This window comes from Bubalus kerabau, chromosome 21, assembly GCF_029407905.1.
Source record: "Bubalus kerabau isolate K-KA32 ecotype Philippines breed swamp buffalo chromosome 21, PCC_UOA_SB_1v2, whole genome shotgun sequence".
Lineage (NCBI taxonomy): Eukaryota > Metazoa > Chordata > Mammalia > Artiodactyla > Bovidae > Bubalus > Bubalus kerabau.
Genome location: NC_073644.1, coordinates 23,446,135 through 23,463,717, shown reverse-complemented (window position 1 = coordinate 23,463,717; position 17,583 = coordinate 23,446,135). Strand labels below are relative to the sequence as shown.

Below are 17,583 nucleotides of genomic sequence, written 5' to 3'. Positions count from 1 at the left end.
CACCTTACTGACAGGAGGTGACTGGTTCATCATCTTTGCTGCCAAGTTCTGATGGAATCCATCTCTATCTTGAGAATCTGCACAGTCATAACACAGAGGGGACTGGCTCCCATTTAAATGGCTTGGCTTCACTGAGCCTGTCTTCTTCCAGCAAGTAAGGGTGGTGTTGCCAGCCTCCCGGGACGGTTGTGAGGGTTAAGTGAGCCACCTGTGATGGGGTCTCACCATCCCCCTTCCCTTCACGCTGGTGCCCAAGGGTCCCGGTAGGAATACGAAGCTGCCTGTAGATGTGTAAGGGCTGCGTGCGGAAGTCACCCAGGAGCTTGTGCACAGAAGACACACCCACCTCAGTATCACTTTGCTACCATCACCCACCTCACTCCCTGAGCACCACTGTCCACCTCACTTGATCTGCTGTAATTCATGGGCCAGACCCATTTTGCCCCTCTCTTTTTACCCCTGGGACTCCGGTGCAGTGGCTTGCCCCTGTGCACAGAAGCCTGGGTTGTCAGCACAGTGTGTGTCTAGTACTGTTGTGCCATCTTGGATATGTACTAAGCAGCTGGGCTTCATCTGAACAGGGGGAAGGCATTTCTGTCCTGGCCAGGACTTGCAGCAATGCTGAAAACTCTGAGCCCAGAGAGCCATGGAGGAACTGTTTCATTTTTCTCCCTGGCCAGGCTCCGCCCTCTCTCCCCCTGTCCTCCCTACTGCGTGACTCATAAAAGGCAGTCTGCTTTTGCATTTTCACTGATTGCTGTCTGCTCAGTGCCTAGCTAGCAACCAAAGAGATGGTGGAGGAGCGCTGGATGTGAACATAGCTACAGATGTAGGCGGGAAGTGGGGTAGGGACTCTGCACAGCCACAATCGTGGCCACACCAGCAGTTGTAGAAAGTGCCTGATACCATAAATGTTGGGCCTCCCAACAGTGGCTGAGTGGTAAAGAATCTGCCTGCCAGTGTAGGAGGCAAGGGTTCGATCCCTGATCTGGGAAGATCCCCTGGAGAAGGGAATGGCTACCCACTCTAGTATTTTTGCTTGGACAGGGGAGCCTGGTGGGCTACAGTCCATTGGGTTGCAAAGAGTTGGACACAACTTAGTGACTGAACACATCAACCATAAATGTTGCTAAGAGCCGTCTCGGCGTGAGTGAACTTAATTCTGGGTCAGGCCTGTCACCACAAAGGCCATCACCTTCCTGAGCAGCTTTGCTGCATCGCAGTCAGATGGCAATGACTTAAGTCAGGGATCTGCGCCTTCCAGGAGACCAGTGTTCCTGTTCGGGATACGTATGGCTGCGGCAAGGACTGTCTGATTCTCATTCCATTTAGGCTGCCGCAGGTCAGCTGTTTCACTCTCAGCTTTAAATGTTTCTCCTGACTCAGACAATTGCCCCGATACGGGCAATTTCAGTTCCCCTACCTGCCAAGGGCAGGTCCAGTCCTAGTAACACTCCTGTTTTTTCCTCCTGGCTCCTTAGTCCTACCAAGTTTTGCATGGTTCTATATATTCTTTTCCGCTGGTCAGGTACTCCTGTCCGCTCTCAGCTGCTGTTCTGCATGCATCTCTGTGTCTGAAGGTGTATTCCTGATGTATCCATGGAGAGAGAGGTACTACACGTCTGCCTACTCCTCCACCTTCTTGTTCCTAAGTCAGGGATCTGAATCTCCCAGGAGGTCAGGATACACTTCGGGGGTCTCTCCCAGAGACACTGGTTCTTGGTGCCCCAGGCTGAGTCTGCAAAGTCCAGTTTAAATCAACCAGCTTTGGGAACCTTAGCCCCTTGCTGTTGTCATTTGAAGTTTTGTGTGTGTTTTTTAGATTTTATTTTGAAAGAATTTTAAGACTTAACAAAAAAGTTTCAAAAGTAAGCTCAGAGAGTTGCCTTCTATCCTTCACCCAGCTCCCCTCAGTGTTAACACCCTACGCGCTGTAGGATGATGTGTCAAAAAATTAACTATTAACTGAACTGCAGTCTTGACTCAGATTTCATTAGTTTCCCACTAATGCCCTTTTCTGGTCTGTGATCCTACTTCAAGCCCCGTGTTGGGTTGTCGTCTTGTCTTCTCAGTCTGCTCTGATCTGTGGCAGACACTCATGACCTTGACACTTTGGGAAAGTACCGGCCAGTTATTTTGTAGAAAGCTGTCAATTTGGGGAACCTTGCTTTTAATGGACAGGATTTTATGTGGAAAAAAAAGATGGAGGGCAAAAGTAAGGAAATTAACCTAAAAGGTTAAATAATTGACATTGACCAAAAAAAAAAAAACAAACCCACAAAAATCCCACAGAATGTCTAGCATTGAATTACTAAGAATGACACACAGCTCCTGGTATTTAAGTCCAAAGGGGCAGGACTGGACCCATCATTTTTCTCCTTCAGCAGACAGGTCCCTCCAGGAACAAGGGCTGCATAAACGAACAGCTCTGATAGCAGCTGGGCCAGTTACGTCCCAGTGCCTAAACGAAAACATGTAGGACATCTTCAAGCTCCAATGTGAGTCCCTGTTATCCCGGACATGCTATTCTCAGGAGACTCATCAGAACAGTCTTTAGGATCTTAGGGATTACAAACAACAACAATGACTTATTTCCAGATCGCTTGGCATTATATGACAAAAAATGAAAAAAAAAAAAAATCTGTCAGTGATCCAAAGAGCACGCATGTGGCTTTCTGTCCCACGGGAGTAAAACTCGGTCTGTCTGCCATCAGAATGAAAAATTGTCAGCGCGTGGGCTGCCAGGCCTGTCGGGGCACAGCTGTCCAGGGTGGGCTCTGGTTCGAGCTTCTTGGCCCGAGTCCTTCTCTCCCACCCTCCGCAGGGTCAGGGTCTCCGTCTCTCCATGCCGCTGTTGCTCATTCCCTGTCCTCATCTCATAGGGTTTCCACAAAATTCGGGTGAAATAATCCGAGGTAGTGCTCAGGAAACGGCAACCACTATCATTCTTCTCGGATTCAACTTAACAGAGAGTCACCTGGGAGCACTTCGGAGGATTAAACAAAAGTTTTTTTCAATTCAAGGGTGGAGGGGGGAAGAAAAGAGAAAAACTAAGGATTTTTCCCTGAGCCCCAGACCCCCCTTTCCTGCATGTTGACAGCAGGGGGTGCCCCGGGTCGGATCCCAGGGCTGGCGTTCCGGGAGCTGTCACAAGTCCTGGGGCGTCCAGGGGCTGCTGGTGCCAGCAGAGTGACCCAGGCTGTCTATGGAAGGGCTGCGGGGCAGACAAGGATAAACATTTCCACGGTCTGTTCTCTGTTAAGCAGCTGCGGGGAGGGGAGGCAGTGGCATGTGACAAGCCGGGGAGCTCCGAGGCAGCCGGAGCGTTCAAGCGGGGAGCAGGAGTTGGGGCGGTGGAAAGGGGCCCAGATGTTATCTTATCAGATGGAAGCCAGCCCCCCCACCCCCCCCCGCCTTCTTCCTCGCTCGCCAGCACTTGAGAACATGCTATTTGAGAATGCCCTGTTTGATGGGAGGCTAGTTTCTGCTATGTGAGTCCCATATTCTGCTGATCCCCTCCTTCTCATACATCCCCAGCCCTTCTTTGCTTTCTGGAAATTTGCCGTGTGAGAGTCACCCCCTGTGCCAGCAGGGTGTGCTGCCCTGTGCCCCTTCCCTCACTGCACATCCCCATCAGCTCCTGGCCTCCTTGAGCTGACACTTGGCTCGAGGTGGAGGCTCCCGTAACCCCTGTTGAATGAATGAGTTAACTGATGAGCAGGTAGACAGACACCGTGAGGGCCCTTTCTGTGTAGGACTTGAATTGGGGTACCAAGCTGATTTCAATTCCCTGCATTACACATCTATAAGGTGAATTAACTTAGAGTTTTTAGCAAAGTGTTCGAATTCTTAAGGTCCTCTTCAGGGTTAATATATTCCTGGGAGAATTTATCTGAATTGTCAGGAAGGCCTACAGAAAGTAGGATTCCATAAATGGGGCAAGTTTTTCTTTGCATCTCTACCTTTCAGGGACTCATCTGGCAAGAAGAGGGACCTTTACTTACACTGGCTTTTCGCCACAGTAGAGAAAAGCCTGGGCCGGAGGGGTCTCAGGGGTCTACAGCATTAAAACGTGGGAGTAGACCATGAGGCCGAGGGCAGCAAGGCTGGGACAGTACCATTAAGCTTTGTTCTGTTCTCTGGCTTGCTCCCGGATTGGCTGGCCCGAGGCCCATATCTGTTAGGAGAGTATAGCCTGTTCTCTAAGGTGCCAGGGTCCTTACTCAAATATTTATATGAACTGAGCACTCTAGTTATAGGGCTAACATGTGAACAGATCTAAGAGAGGCATCTTTCAAGGCCCACCAGCTCGTGTGGTCATTGGGCCAAGCGTGTAATCCATGAGGGCGCAGAGCTGTGCAGAGCAGTGGTCACTAGCCCGTGCCACCTCCTGTTGCCAAGGAAATGTGAGATGCCCTCCTAGTGTAACATGGACTTCTTCAGGCAGAAGCTTGTATCTTGGATAAGAGGTCTCAGCCGTCCTTGTCAAGAATGAGAAATATTTCATCTTGTTTTCTGCCACTAAAATTATTATCTTTCTTTAACAAACCCTTGAAGGAGTGTTTAAAGAACATAAAGGGTATTACAAACTAGTGTTTTTATTGCTGCCCCATAGAACAAATTCCATTGCTCAGTTACATGCAATCTGCCTCCAGCCAAGGCTCTGGAGCCAAGCATTTTGTCTGGATGAGTTAGATACTCAGTCTGGAGCCCAGGACGTCTGGGCTTGGGGGAGGGTGAGCTGGTGCAGGAGCAGCTGTGGCCAGGGGGCTTTGGGGCCCTGCTGGGCTTGGAAATGCAGTAGTGTGTGCGGTGGCCTGATCTGAGGGTACCCTTCACTGCAAAACTTTGTGCTGCTGTTAAAAACCCTAAGTGTATCCATTCTTTGAGTTAAAGAGCTGAGCAAACAATAGGCTCTCCATGAAGTATCTGTTGACTGACTGATGGATTAGGTGTTGGCCCCTGTCCAAAGTAAGACTTCCCTGGTGGCTCAGATGGTAAAGAATCTGCTTGCAGTTCAGGAGACCCAGGTTCGATCCCTGGGTGAGGAAGGTCCCCCTGGAGAAGGGAATGGCTACGCACTCCAGTATTCTTACCTGGAGAATCCCATGGACAGAGGAGCCTGGTGGGCTACAGTTCACAGGATTGCAAAGAGTTGGACACAACTTAGCGACTAGCACTTTCCCTTTCCTGTCCAAAGTGCTGATTCCTGGGAGAGAAAAAAGTATTCAATAGTAGATATTAGCTGCTGTCTGTTCTACCAGAGACCTGACTATTTGAGGCCCTTTGTCCATGGGCTAAGTGGGCTTTTGCCCAGGGAGGCATTGATATGGGAGTTTTCTGCAGACACTTGAGATGGGGACCTCGCCTCTGTGGAGGCCTCAGAGGACATAGGCCCCCTTGTCATGGAGGGAATGTGGGGAATTAGATCTGGCAGGGAAAGTGGGAAAACAATAAGGGTGAGCTTTACTTTCTCTGCTTTCTGATCAAAGGCCTTCCCTGGTGATCTCAGGGACTCTAGCTGATTGATGATTTAGAGTAGATGGTAGATCTATGACACATCACTTCTGAAAATAGAACAGATATCCCAAACTCTATATGACTTCCATACAGAGTAGGCCAAATACAATTTATCAGTTCAGGAAAATGTAATTAGGAAACCTTTCAAATGAAAAGACCAGTCTTGGAAGGGCCAGCTGCCTCATCCTTCAGCCTTATGCAGCCTCTATTTTGACACTGAACCTGATCACACTAAACAATGGAAACCCTATAATGTCAGGCAAACGTAAGCCAATTCTCAGTCAGTGAAATGTGAGTGTTCCTCTGACCGCCAGTTGTAAACCTCAGGGCGGGAGGTCACTGGTCCTTCTTGAGCCGTTTGTGTCTCACAGAGAACATCCACCAAGCCCACTCGTTGGCTGTTTGCTCCTTGGCATCGAGTCCACGAGGAGTCAGTGGTTCTTCTCTGTAGAGGCTCTTTGAGGAGTTGAGACCAAGACCACGGCGCTCGTGGGGGGCTCATCCTGATGACTCCCCCCTTGTGCCGGGTTCCATTAACACCTTGCTGGGGGGGCCTCTGCAGAGGTACGTCCCTGCAGATTTGCGGGATCATCTCACCTCACTTGCATCATTGGAACGTGTGTTTTCCTGTACTCTGGAATTCCTTAACAGCTCTCATCTGCTCCTTGTGCTGGGAAAGGCTGCACTCTAAACGTGCCACCTGCGTTTTGTAGTTCGCACCCTTTCTCAGACACCTCATCAGGGTGGGCCTCTCTCCGCTCCACTCCCCCTAGGCGGTCCCCTTTCTGCCTGACTCTCCAGGGCGGTGCCTGGGTCATCTCCAGGGCAGCCTCTGGCAGCCCCTAGATTTTTTTTCCTGCCCTGAAAACAGCCAGTCAGCCAGGGCTCCTTGGCAGGGGTAGGGTGGGGCCAGGGGTCGTGAGTGCTGTGGCTCCTTGGGGAAGGGGCCTGGCTGCTAACACTGCCCTCTCTTCTCACCCCTTCGTCTCTGGCCCCGGCAGTGCGGAGGACCCTGAAGAGCGGCCTGACTCCCGAAGAAGCGCGGGCCCTGGGCCTGGTGGGCACCTCGGAGCTGCAGCTGTGACCCCCACGGTGCCCTCAGAAGCATGTCTGCGCTGAGTGAGAGCTTCTGCTCGGGGGGAGCCCCTCTGGTGGGAGGTGCGGAGACTCTAACGCCTGAAGCTTCTGAAGGGGCAGCACACATGTCTCGGTGTCACCGCCCGGCTTGTGACACGGATCCCAGCGTCCCCTTCCTGTACTTTCTTCATCGTGTCCGCTGTGTGTCTCTTCTTTCCTTGACACCTGGCTTAGTAGTTCCAAAGCGTGACACTTTTTCTGTGCAGGAGCAGATCACTTCCGTCACGGTTACCATGGTCATGAGGCAGTTTGGTTAGGTTCACAGACTGGGTCCCTCCACAACACCAAAACATGCAGATGTCAACTCCAAAACAGAAAGCACAGATTGTTTACTGGTTGTGGATTTTAGATGTACTATTAATAAATGTTTATATAAATTCATAAATGTACACCCTGTTTCAAATACTAAATAAACAGAGTTTAATGCCGTAACTGGAAACCTTTATTCTCCTGCGTAGAACCTTAAATAGCTCCATAGGCTCGGCTCCTTCTGGATCCACAAAACCTCTTCTCAGGTTCATGAGAAGGACCCTGATTCCGTATGGCCTCCAAGCCCTTTGGATTTCCTTTTATTTGTTAACTGAGTGAGAAATGCTGACGTGTGCTCTTTGTAACTCCAGGTTAATTAGGCACAGTCTTCCTGGCAGTACAAGTTAGCAATAACCTCCCATGGATCACCTTACCTGCATGCTTTGTTTTTGCTCCTTTGTGATGCTGAAGCAATAACTAGAATAGTGTTTAAAAAATCTAAATTCTGCAACTCCCTCACTGGCCTCTAATGTAAAATTCTCAAAGAATTTACTAAGTCACGAAAAGAAAAATGAGAAGTTGAAGCTTCGTCTGTGGAGAACTTCGGAATGAGAAGTACTGTCCTTGGTGCTCAAGCACAGCCATCAGGCGTCTAGAGGGGAGGATGCTGCGAGGGGCTGCAACCGCAGAGCCACTCTGAGGGGCCTGAAGCCCTCCACAGAGACCTTCGGCCCCTCACAGGGTGCATGGCTCCCTCTGAAGAACCTCCATCTCTGGAAACAGGGGACAGTTAACAATTGCCGTTGCTCAGTCATGTCCAACTCTTTGCGACCCCGTGAACTGTAGCCCACCAGGCTCCTCTGTCCGTGGGATTCTCTAGGCAAGAATAGTGGAGTGGATTGCCATTTCCTTTTTCAGGGGATCTTCCCAACCCAGGGATCAAACCCAGGTCTCCCACACTGCAGGCGGATTCTTTACCGTCTGAGCCAGCAGGGAAGCCCAGTATTCAAGGGGGTGGTGTCAAAAGATGGTCAGGTCACCAATTCTACCAGTGTCTCACTTCCAGAACCTCTGTGACCCTGTGTTCCTGAATCTGGGCAGGTATCCTGTAGAGACAGGATGCAGTCATGTGGTCTGAAGAGCTAAGATAATATATTCACCCCATTGGCCTTTGTGATTTTGACACCCCCCCACCCCCCCCCCCCACCCCCCCGGAACCTTCTGCATCTTCACTCTCTGGGAGACAGGGAGCTCTTTCAAATAGGCATTTGTCAAATAATACGTGAGTACCCCAGAGAGCCTAGAACCTGCAAGAGTTAGGTCTGTGTATTCCAGACAGCTGAGTTTATTTAATCACTTTATTGAAAAAGGTGCATAGGGTATTAATGTTTATTTCCTTATGGTTCTAAATAACATGTATTATATTCCACATGTGGTTTAGTGGTTTGTCAAAGCCTCAGCCTGGAATATGAACATGGAATTTCTGTATCACTGGGGATCATGATCGGCAAAGAAAAGGAAGATGAATTTTTTTCCACGCATTTAATGAACAAGTATTTTGATGCCCTTCTAGGGGTCCCTGGTGTTCTGCTGAGAGTTACTGCTGTAGAATAAAAGGTCACATTTGGAAAGAAGTGACTGAATAAATCTAATGTTAATTTTATTTTAGGGATTAAAATATTCTCAGAGGGAGCAAACTAAGTCAGCTAATTTCTTGGTTACAGCTAGGTAAAGAAGGCCTCTTTTTACTGGGAATTGGTTTAGTAGTTTTTAGTGAATCTGAGTGATTTTCTTCTGTTGTTCATTTCCTCTCTCCTTGTCGCCATTCATTCTGTCTGCCTCTATTGGTGTTTTTAATTCAAGACATTAAATGTTTCTTAAAGACTTTTGAGAAGCATTAAAGTGAATAGTACTTTGCACTGTGAGATGTTGCTAATTGTGCTGGTCATCACTACATGTATTCTTGTGCCTATTTCTTAATCTGGGTTGAAATGACAAAACTGCTGATAAAGAAAGGCAAATACTTTTCTTTTAAAGATACCTGTGTTTTAGTTTCTTTGGAGTCTTGAGGGTTTTTTTTTTTTTTTTTCTATTTAAAAATAAACTTACTGAGAAAGTTTAGGGTGGAGGAGAGGGTGCACAATGATATACCATGCTTATGGATGGGAAGAATACTATTAAAATAACTAAGCTATTACACTCAGGCAATCTACAGATTCAATGCCATCTCTATCAAAATACCAATAGTGTGTTTCACAGTCGTAGAACAAATAATTCTAAAATTTTATGGAAACACAAATGATACTGAATAGCCAAAATGATCATCAGAAAGAACAAAGTTAGAGGCGTCACGGTCCCTGATTTCAAACTATACTGCAAAGCTACAGTCATCAACAGTATGGAACCAGTACAAAACAGACACACAGGTCAATGGAACAGAATGGACAGCCCACAAATGCACCCACACTTATATTGTCAGTCTGTGACAAAGGAGGCAAGAATATACAACGGGGAAGATACAGCCTCTTAAACAGTGTTGGGAAAGTGGACAGCTGCATGCAAGAGAGCCAGCCTGCTCTACTGTCACACCACACACAGAAGTAAACTCAGAGTGGATTAAAGACTTAGACATAAGGCCTGAAACCACAAAGCTTCTAGAAGAAAACATAGGCGGTATGCTGGTTGACATATAGCTCAAAGAGCTGTATATATTTTGCTCAGGCAAAGGAAACAAAAAATAAACAAATGGGACTACATGAAATTAAAAAGCTTTTGCACATTGAGAGAAACTATACACAAAATGAAAAGACCACTTACAGCATGGGAGAAGACATTTGCAAACAATATATCTGATGAGGGGTTAGTATCCAAAATATCCAAAGAACATCTACAACTCAATGTAAGGAAAAAAAACTGATTATGAATAGAGATTTTTCCAAAGAAAACATACAGATGGCCAACAGGCATCGGAAAAGATGCTCAACATCATTAATCATCAGAGAACTGCGAATCAAAGCTACAATGAAATACCTGTTAGAATGGTTATTCTAACAGGTATTTCATTGTAGCTTTGATTCGCAGACAATGAATAACAAGTGTTGGGTAAAATGTGGAGAAAAGGGAAACCTTGGTGGGGATGCACATTGGTATAGCCACTGCGGAAGACAGGATATGGGTCCTGCAAAACAATTAAAACTAGAGCTGTGATACGATCTAGCGATTCCACTCCTGGGCACTCATCTGAAGAAAGCAAAGACACTAATCAGAAAAGATAGGTGCACCCCTGTGTTTATTGCAGCATTATTTATAATAGCCCAAATTGGAAGCAACCTAAGTGCCCATCAATAGATGAATGAGTAAAAAAGGTGTGATGTCTATGTGCATACACACTGAGTGGTGTGTGAGTCATAAAAAGATGAAATCTTGCCATTGTGACAACAGGGATGGAACTAGGGAGTATTATGTTAAGTAAAATTACAGAATGACAAAAACTGTATGATTTTACTTATATATGGAATCTAAAAATGAAAATAAACATAATAAAACAGATTCACAGATACAGAGGAAACAGGTGGTTGCCTGAGGGGAGGGCTGGGGGAAGGAGAGAAATAAGAGAGGGAAATTAAGAGGTACGAACTTCCAGTTATAAAATAAATGAGTCACAGCTATGAAATATAGTCAATAATTACATAATATTTTTTTTACAGTGACAGATGGTAACTAGACTTATGGTGATATTTTGAAATGTATAGAAACATTGAATGGCTATATTGTATACTAGGAACTAACGCAAAGTTCAATTATACTTAAAAACAAACTCTAGGAGAAAGAGGTCAGATTTGTGGTTACCACAGGCAGCGGGTGGGGGGAGGAGGAATTGGATGAAGGCATTCAAAAGGTACAAAGTTTCAATTATAAGATAAGTAAGTACTAGGGGCGTAATATACATGATAAACATGATTAACACTGCTGTATGTTATATATAAGGTTGTTTAGAGAGTAAATCCTAGATGTTCTTGTCACAGAAATACTCTTTTCTGTTTCTTTAATTTTGCATCTACATGAAATGGGTGTTGATTAAACTTACTGTGTAATCATTTCATGATGTATGTAAGTCAAATCATTGGACTGTATACCTTAAACATATACAGGGCTATATGTCAATTATATCTCAGTAAAACTGGAAGAAAAGATACTCCACCGAGGATGAGCACAGCACGTTACAGATATGGCATGAATCCCCCAGGAGGTAAGCGGACACCTTCTGTCCCTGTGTGAGCAGCAGGCTCCTTGGACTGTGACGGGTCCCTGCAGCACCTGGACTATTCACTTGGCCCAGCTAAGCAGAGGCCCGGGCTTTTGCTCTATCAGAAAAAAATCCAGAAAGCTCATTTCCCTTCAGAGACTCCTTACCCCTTGACAGCTTCTGCCTAGCAGAGCTTTCAACACTGCTCTGCCTTGTGGGAGGGGGTTCCGCTGGGTGACAGTCAGGTACTTCTGGGCAGGTCAGTGGGCTAAGAAACAGAAACAGTTATCCTTCCCCAAAAATGTCTAAATCAAGTACACAGTGGAATAACTGTATTTTTGTAAATACCAAGTTTTAAATAAGAATCTTGGCACCCCACTCCAGTACTCTTGCCTGGAAAATCCCATGGATGGAGGAGCCTGGTAGACTGCAGTCCATGGGGTCGCTAAGAGTCGGGCACGACTGAGCAACTTCACTTTCACTTTTCACTTTAATGCATTGGAGAAGGAAATGGCAACCCACTCCAGTGTTCTTGCCTGCAGAATCCCAGGGACAGGGGAGCCTGGTGGGCTGCCATCTATGGGGTCGCACAGAGTTGGACACAACTGAAGCAACTTAGCAGCAGCAGCAGCAAACCCCAAGTTTCAAGTAAGAATCTGAAAGGTAGCTGTACAGAAAGAGATGGCTGCCTGGGGGAGATTTTGGAGCTGCTGTATCCAGCCCCTGAGAAATAAGATGTTCTTGATGGTATGCTGGTTGAGGTCGTTTTGACTGGAGCTCAGCACACATCTGAGTGGTAGACCTGGCTACAGAATTAGAGCAATTCAGTCAACATCAGAGAGCTTCCTGGCTCAAAAGATTAGCTATGAGATAGGAAGTGGCAATCCCACTTCTGACAAGACACATCTTTGGGCTTCCCTTATGGCTCAGATGGTAAAGAATCCACCTGCAATGCAGGAGACCCAGGTTTGATCCCTGGGTTGGGAAGATCTCCTGGAGAAGGGAATGGCAACCCACTTTCATGGACAGAAGATCCTGGTGGGCTCCTAGTCCCTGGGATTGCAAAGAGTTGGACATGAGTGAGTGACTAACACAACACACTTTTCCCTAGTATAAACCACTCTCAGAAGTGCAGTGTCGATAGAGGAAAATGGGTTCTAATCCAGCAGCCCATCAGCAGGCGGTATGAAAAAAAGCTTGTCTATTTCCCTGTGGAAGAAAAACTTGTCCTGAAACTTGTAAAGGTTATGAAAATTTAAACAACTTCCTAAATTAACATCAGAAAATAGAACACCACCTTTGGATGAAAGTAAACTTTACAAGCTTGTGTTTATAGAAAAATGTTGAAGGTGATTTCCCGTTTTTTCAGTGGCCAAAAACATACTTTGGAAGACAGTAATTAGGGCCTCAGCAGTCTGTTTTAGAATCAAATGTTTAAAGGAAAATAGCGCTTCTCATTAAGTGATTCAGTAAGCATATATTCTATCAATAAAATCCCAGCCCTCTGTCTCGAACCTGGGTGGACACGGTCCCGAGCCACCTGTGGAAGCAGGTGTGCCTCAGAAGCCCCCAGACATTGAAACACAGACCCTCAAGTGCAGTCTAGAGCTCCATCTTGCCCAAGGGGTGGCCTCACTTAAAAATAACACAAGTATCGAGTTGAGAACTGGAGCCTTGGCAAAGGTAAGCTGTTTCTCCAGAGGCTCAATCTTGTCCTCACTTTGCTACTTTGCCTTGAGGGATGAGGTCTCTCCCTCCGTTGGCCTGGAACTGTCCTGAGGGTTGTTTGGGTTCCTGCTCTTGTGGATCTCCAAGATACTTTTTCTGTTGTGAGAAAAGGAGGCGACTGATCCCCAGAGGAAAAGCAGGTGATCTGAGAAGTGTCACTTCTCGAGTGGTTTACTTGTGAGCTCAGGAACGTGTTCTCAGTCGGGCCCACCTGCTCCCCGGGAGGGCCCAAGAGACGAAGTGCTTTAAGATGCAGGTTGAACATCTTTTACTATTAAAAAAAAAAAAAAGATGCAGGGAACCTGCTCCTTCACCTCCCTCAGCTTTCCACGCTGGAGACACTGTAGAGCCCTAGAGGCTGAGCTGCTTTGGGGCCTTTGTCTACAATGTGGGGGACAGCCCAGAACCCACACAGGCCACTCTGCAGCCAGGACAGCAGGGCCTTTTCCAAGGTATGCAGTGACATGCTGACCCATCCCGGGCTTGCCCTGTGAGCCAGGGGTTGTAAAAAGAATCTTTAAAGTGTTAAAGGATGCTGTATCTTAGAAAAGTATCTGAAGTTGAGTAAATGTCCCTGTTCTTTGTTGAATATGGTGGTGGTGGTGGTTTAACTGCCAAGTTGTGTCCAGCTCTTGCGATCCCATGGACTATATAGTCCATCAGGCTCCTCTGTCTGTGGGATTCTCCAGGCAAGAATACTGGAATGGGTTGTCATTTGATCTTCCCAACCCCGGGGTCGAACCTGCATCCCCTGCACCGCAAGCAGAATCTTTACCACTGAGCCACCAGGGAAATTCTTTGTTGAATATAGCATGTTACAAAAGGGCTTTGCAGCAGTTATTCTGAGAATTGTGAAAAAAAGCCATGCATAGTCCAAGACAGGGTTGCCCAATAGAACTTTCTGATGATCATGGAAATATTCTATATCTCACCTATTCAAATGGTAGCCACTAGACATACATGATTATGGAACACTTGAAATGTGACAAGAGCAGAATTTTGAATTTTAAGTTTAATGGCTATCTGTGGCTAGTCACACTACTCCAGTACTCCTGCCTGGAAAATCCCATGGACGGAGGAGCCTGGTAGGCTGCAGTCCATGGGGTCGCTAGGAGTCAGACATGACTGAGCAACTTCACTTTCACTTTTCACTTTCATGCATTGGAGAAGGAAATGGCAACCCACTCCAGTGTTCTTGCCTGGAGAATTCCAGGGATGGGGGAGCCTGGTGGACTGCCGTCTCTGGGGTCGCACAGAGTCGGACACGACTGAAGCGACTTAGCAGCAGCAGCAGCAGTGGCTAGTCACGACTGTACTGGACATCACAGGTCTGAGGGAACACATCTTGTTATGTGCTTGTTGCTGTTTATCCATTCTACATAAAGGTTTTCATGTGAAATTGTGTATAAAATTGCTTTGGGGTGCTGTTCATCAAGACCTTAAGAACAGTGTTTAAGAAGCTATGTCCATCGCCTGCCTATATTGTATTCTGAGCCTTGTGGGTCCCTGTCCTTGGTGGAGAATTCTGTGATTGATGTTCACTTCCATCCATCAACACATCTTCTCTCCCAACACATCCCACTCAGATGACACACCGTCTCCTCGGCAGAGTCCACATCAGGCCTGTGTGTGCGACCCGGGGATATATGCCATGGCTGAGCACACATCTCCAGGAGCCAAATCCGGCCTTTGATAAAGCTTTACAAAGGACCATTTCAGTTCTTGCGTTGTTCACCATGGTCCTCACTATTGCATTCAGGCCTGCTCTCGATAGATATTATCTATGTGAGATGAATTGGCTGGCTGTTGGTAAGTGCTGCATTTACCAGAGTGCGTACTGGTCAAGGCTCAGGTATTGGGTGCTGTAGGAAATGTAAGGATGTGTAACCACAAAGATCCCACTTCTGAAACCACAAGGGACGCTGATGAACAAGATTTCCGAGTCACAGCCATTGTGTGCAAGAGGCAGGCTGGGAGATGTGGTTCAGATGCCAGGACACGGGCATATAAGCAGCAGATTTCACTATGACAGAGTCTTCTGAAAGAGGTGGTCTCTGAGCTGGATGAGGATGTCCTGCCTCTAAAATACAGCAGTGGTTGCATTTTGAGAGTTTAAATGAATATTTAAGCATTTCCACAGCTTTTTTTTTTTTTTTTCCTCATTATTGGGTGGTCTGTTTCTGTTGGTCTATCCTGGATGTAAGTATGTGGCAGCTCCTAATTCAGCACAAAATGGTGAACTAATTGATTTTAAGTGCAATCTGCTACTGTGTCCTGTGGCTCCACACTAAGCAGCATGGCTTGCAGTGGTAACCCTGTCTCAACAACCACTGAGGACACAGAGGAGACAAGGCAGGACGATCACGTTAATGGAGTGAAGCGCTCCCCCGGGGTGGGCTCTCCTTGCGGACTCAGCTTCTCCAATGCCCTGAGGTGGAGGTGGACTGGAGCTAGACCTGGGGAGGAAGACGTGACAGCTGGCCAGCACCGCAGGTAAGAAACCACAGGTGTAAAGTCACAGAAGGGGGAACCACACTGGTGTTGTCGAAGGAAAGTGAGTGGGGCAATAGGCAGAGCCTGGCTCGTGTACAAAGCTAACGGCTAGAAAGATTACAGTCTCGTTACAAGGGAGGAAGGGACCAGCCTTTGAGTTCTCACTTGCGTACTTAATCTTCACAATAACTCCATAATGTAGGCTGATGCGTTAACCAGAGAATGCTTGGTGGCAAAGACAGAATCCAGTCTGGGTTGGCTTAAGCCAAAGGAAATTCATCATAGCATCCCGGTTTCAACTGGTCCTTACCCAGTGTTGTCAACTCCAGTCAAGGAGGCAGAGTTAACTACACAAATGTGGCTACTGGGGACACTGTACATACATGTCTACTGAACAGAAAAGTTAATACTGTAATCCCTAGAGCAACTGCTAAAACAGAATGCAAAGAAGTATAACTTGAAAACCAACAGCTAAGTTAAAAATGGAATTATTTAAAAATTAAAGAAGAATGGGTATAGATAAAATATGATAGATCATAGGTTGGTCGTTGTTGAAACCAGGTGATGGATAGATGGGGATTCATTATACTATTCTATCTTTGTAAATGTTTAAAACTCTCCATGATAAAAAGTTTTAAAAATGGATGTATTTCAAACAGAAACTAAAAGGTCCCTTGGTTCTTCTGTGCCAAGCATTGTGTACACTTCACTGGACTGAAAATATTTTGAGTTCTCTACGCAATGAAAGCAAGACCGCCCGGACCCGTTAAGTAGAAAGTGACAGTCTGTGACATTACTCTCATCACTGTGGCTGATTTAAGGTCCTGTTGCTTGGAATCTTTCCTTGCAATTTTGATTTTGGAGGTCTGGAGGAGGCCTGGGCATCTCGTTTCCTGCACCCAGCTCCAGTGACACTGATGCACGTCCACATTTGGGGTGTTCTGTGGATTACCCTCTGCAAGCGGCCCCTTGTCGTGCCTGTCCTTGGCCTGGGTACCTCCCTGCTTCAGGACGTGAGCAGCACGACGATGCGGCACTTCATGCACAATCTGAGCCACATCAGCGTGTCGTGAAGCATCCTGCTTATATTCTCATTCTCTGATTCCAGCACAGACTCTTTTTCCTGGGTGATTAATTTATACAAGTGCCTACTGCCATTTTAATTGCTTTAGTTTCAAAACATGATCATCCTGGTGAGCTTTTTCCCCAGGTAATCCTCTTAACATACTGTCTGGAGTCTCTCGCCAGGGGTGCTCCCTTCTTCCTTCACCAGGGCCAGCTTCATGTGCGTGTGATCTGTACAGTCATGCAAGGCCCCACACTCAGAAGGTCTCACTTTGGTTTAATGTTCTCCTGCTGCTGCCTTGAAATTCCTAGTTTTGTCTCTGAACTTGTGTAAGGTATGGTGAGACAAAGGTGTGTACGTGTGAGCAGAGGAGATACGTGCAATGTGTTAGTCCCCTGTTCTTACCACCTCTTTCACTTACAGCCTTTGTGATTCCCATGAGAACAGAATTCCAGTGGGCCTACATACATGGAGAGGCAGAGTTTAAGGCAAGCTTGTCATGTCTACAGCTGAGAAAGGGAGGACACGAGGCTCCAGAGGTCGTGCTTTCTGAGCCAGATTTCATTCAAATACACAGAGGTGGTGATGGCGTTCTAAGAAGCATGTGTGACCATGGAACCCATACCTTTCCCTTCCTACTCATGTTCCGTTCCTGTAGTAGCCAACCACGCACACTGAAACGAGGACACGGAAGAAAAGGAAAACCAAGGGCAGCTCCTAATTTCTCCTTCAGTCCTTCCTTACTCCCTGGTAAGTTGAGAGAGACTGTGTACGTATCAAAAAGTGAAATAATGGTTGAGTTAGTTTTGTGTGTTATTTCCACTGTTTTGGTAAGAATGAGATATATACATACAACAGATATGATTATATTTTATATATATAAATATAATTTTATGTATATAATTGTGTGATTTTGCTGATTATGAATATGAATTAAATGCTCTTCACTTTCACTTTTCACTTTCATGCATTGGAGAAGGAAATGGCAACCCTCTCCAGTGTTCTTGCCTGGAGAATCCCAGGGACGGGGGAGCCTGGTGGCTGCCGTCTATGGGGTCACACAGAGTCAGACACGACTGAAGTGACTTAGCATAGCATAGCATATAGTGGCCTTTAAAACTAGAATAGCCCAAAAGTAGAAAGA

At 46.5% G+C, this 17,583-nt stretch overlaps 1 protein-coding gene across 7 annotated transcripts in view; it reads left to right on the top strand.

The window, feature by feature from the left end:
- Positions 1-7,089, top strand: part of FHOD3 (formin homology 2 domain containing 3) — a 524,125-nt gene extending 517,036 nt beyond the window's left edge. For all 7 annotated transcript variants that reach the window (XM_055559620.1, XM_055559619.1, XM_055559618.1 and 4 more), the window contains one exon: positions 6,522-7,089. In XM_055559620.1, coding sequence (XP_055415595.1) covers positions 6,522-6,604 — 83 coding nt within the window. In that variant the 3' untranslated portion in view covers positions 6,605-7,089. The remainder of the gene's footprint in view (positions 1-6,521) is intronic.
- The last annotated feature ends 10,494 nt before the right edge of the window (positions 7,090-17,583 follow it).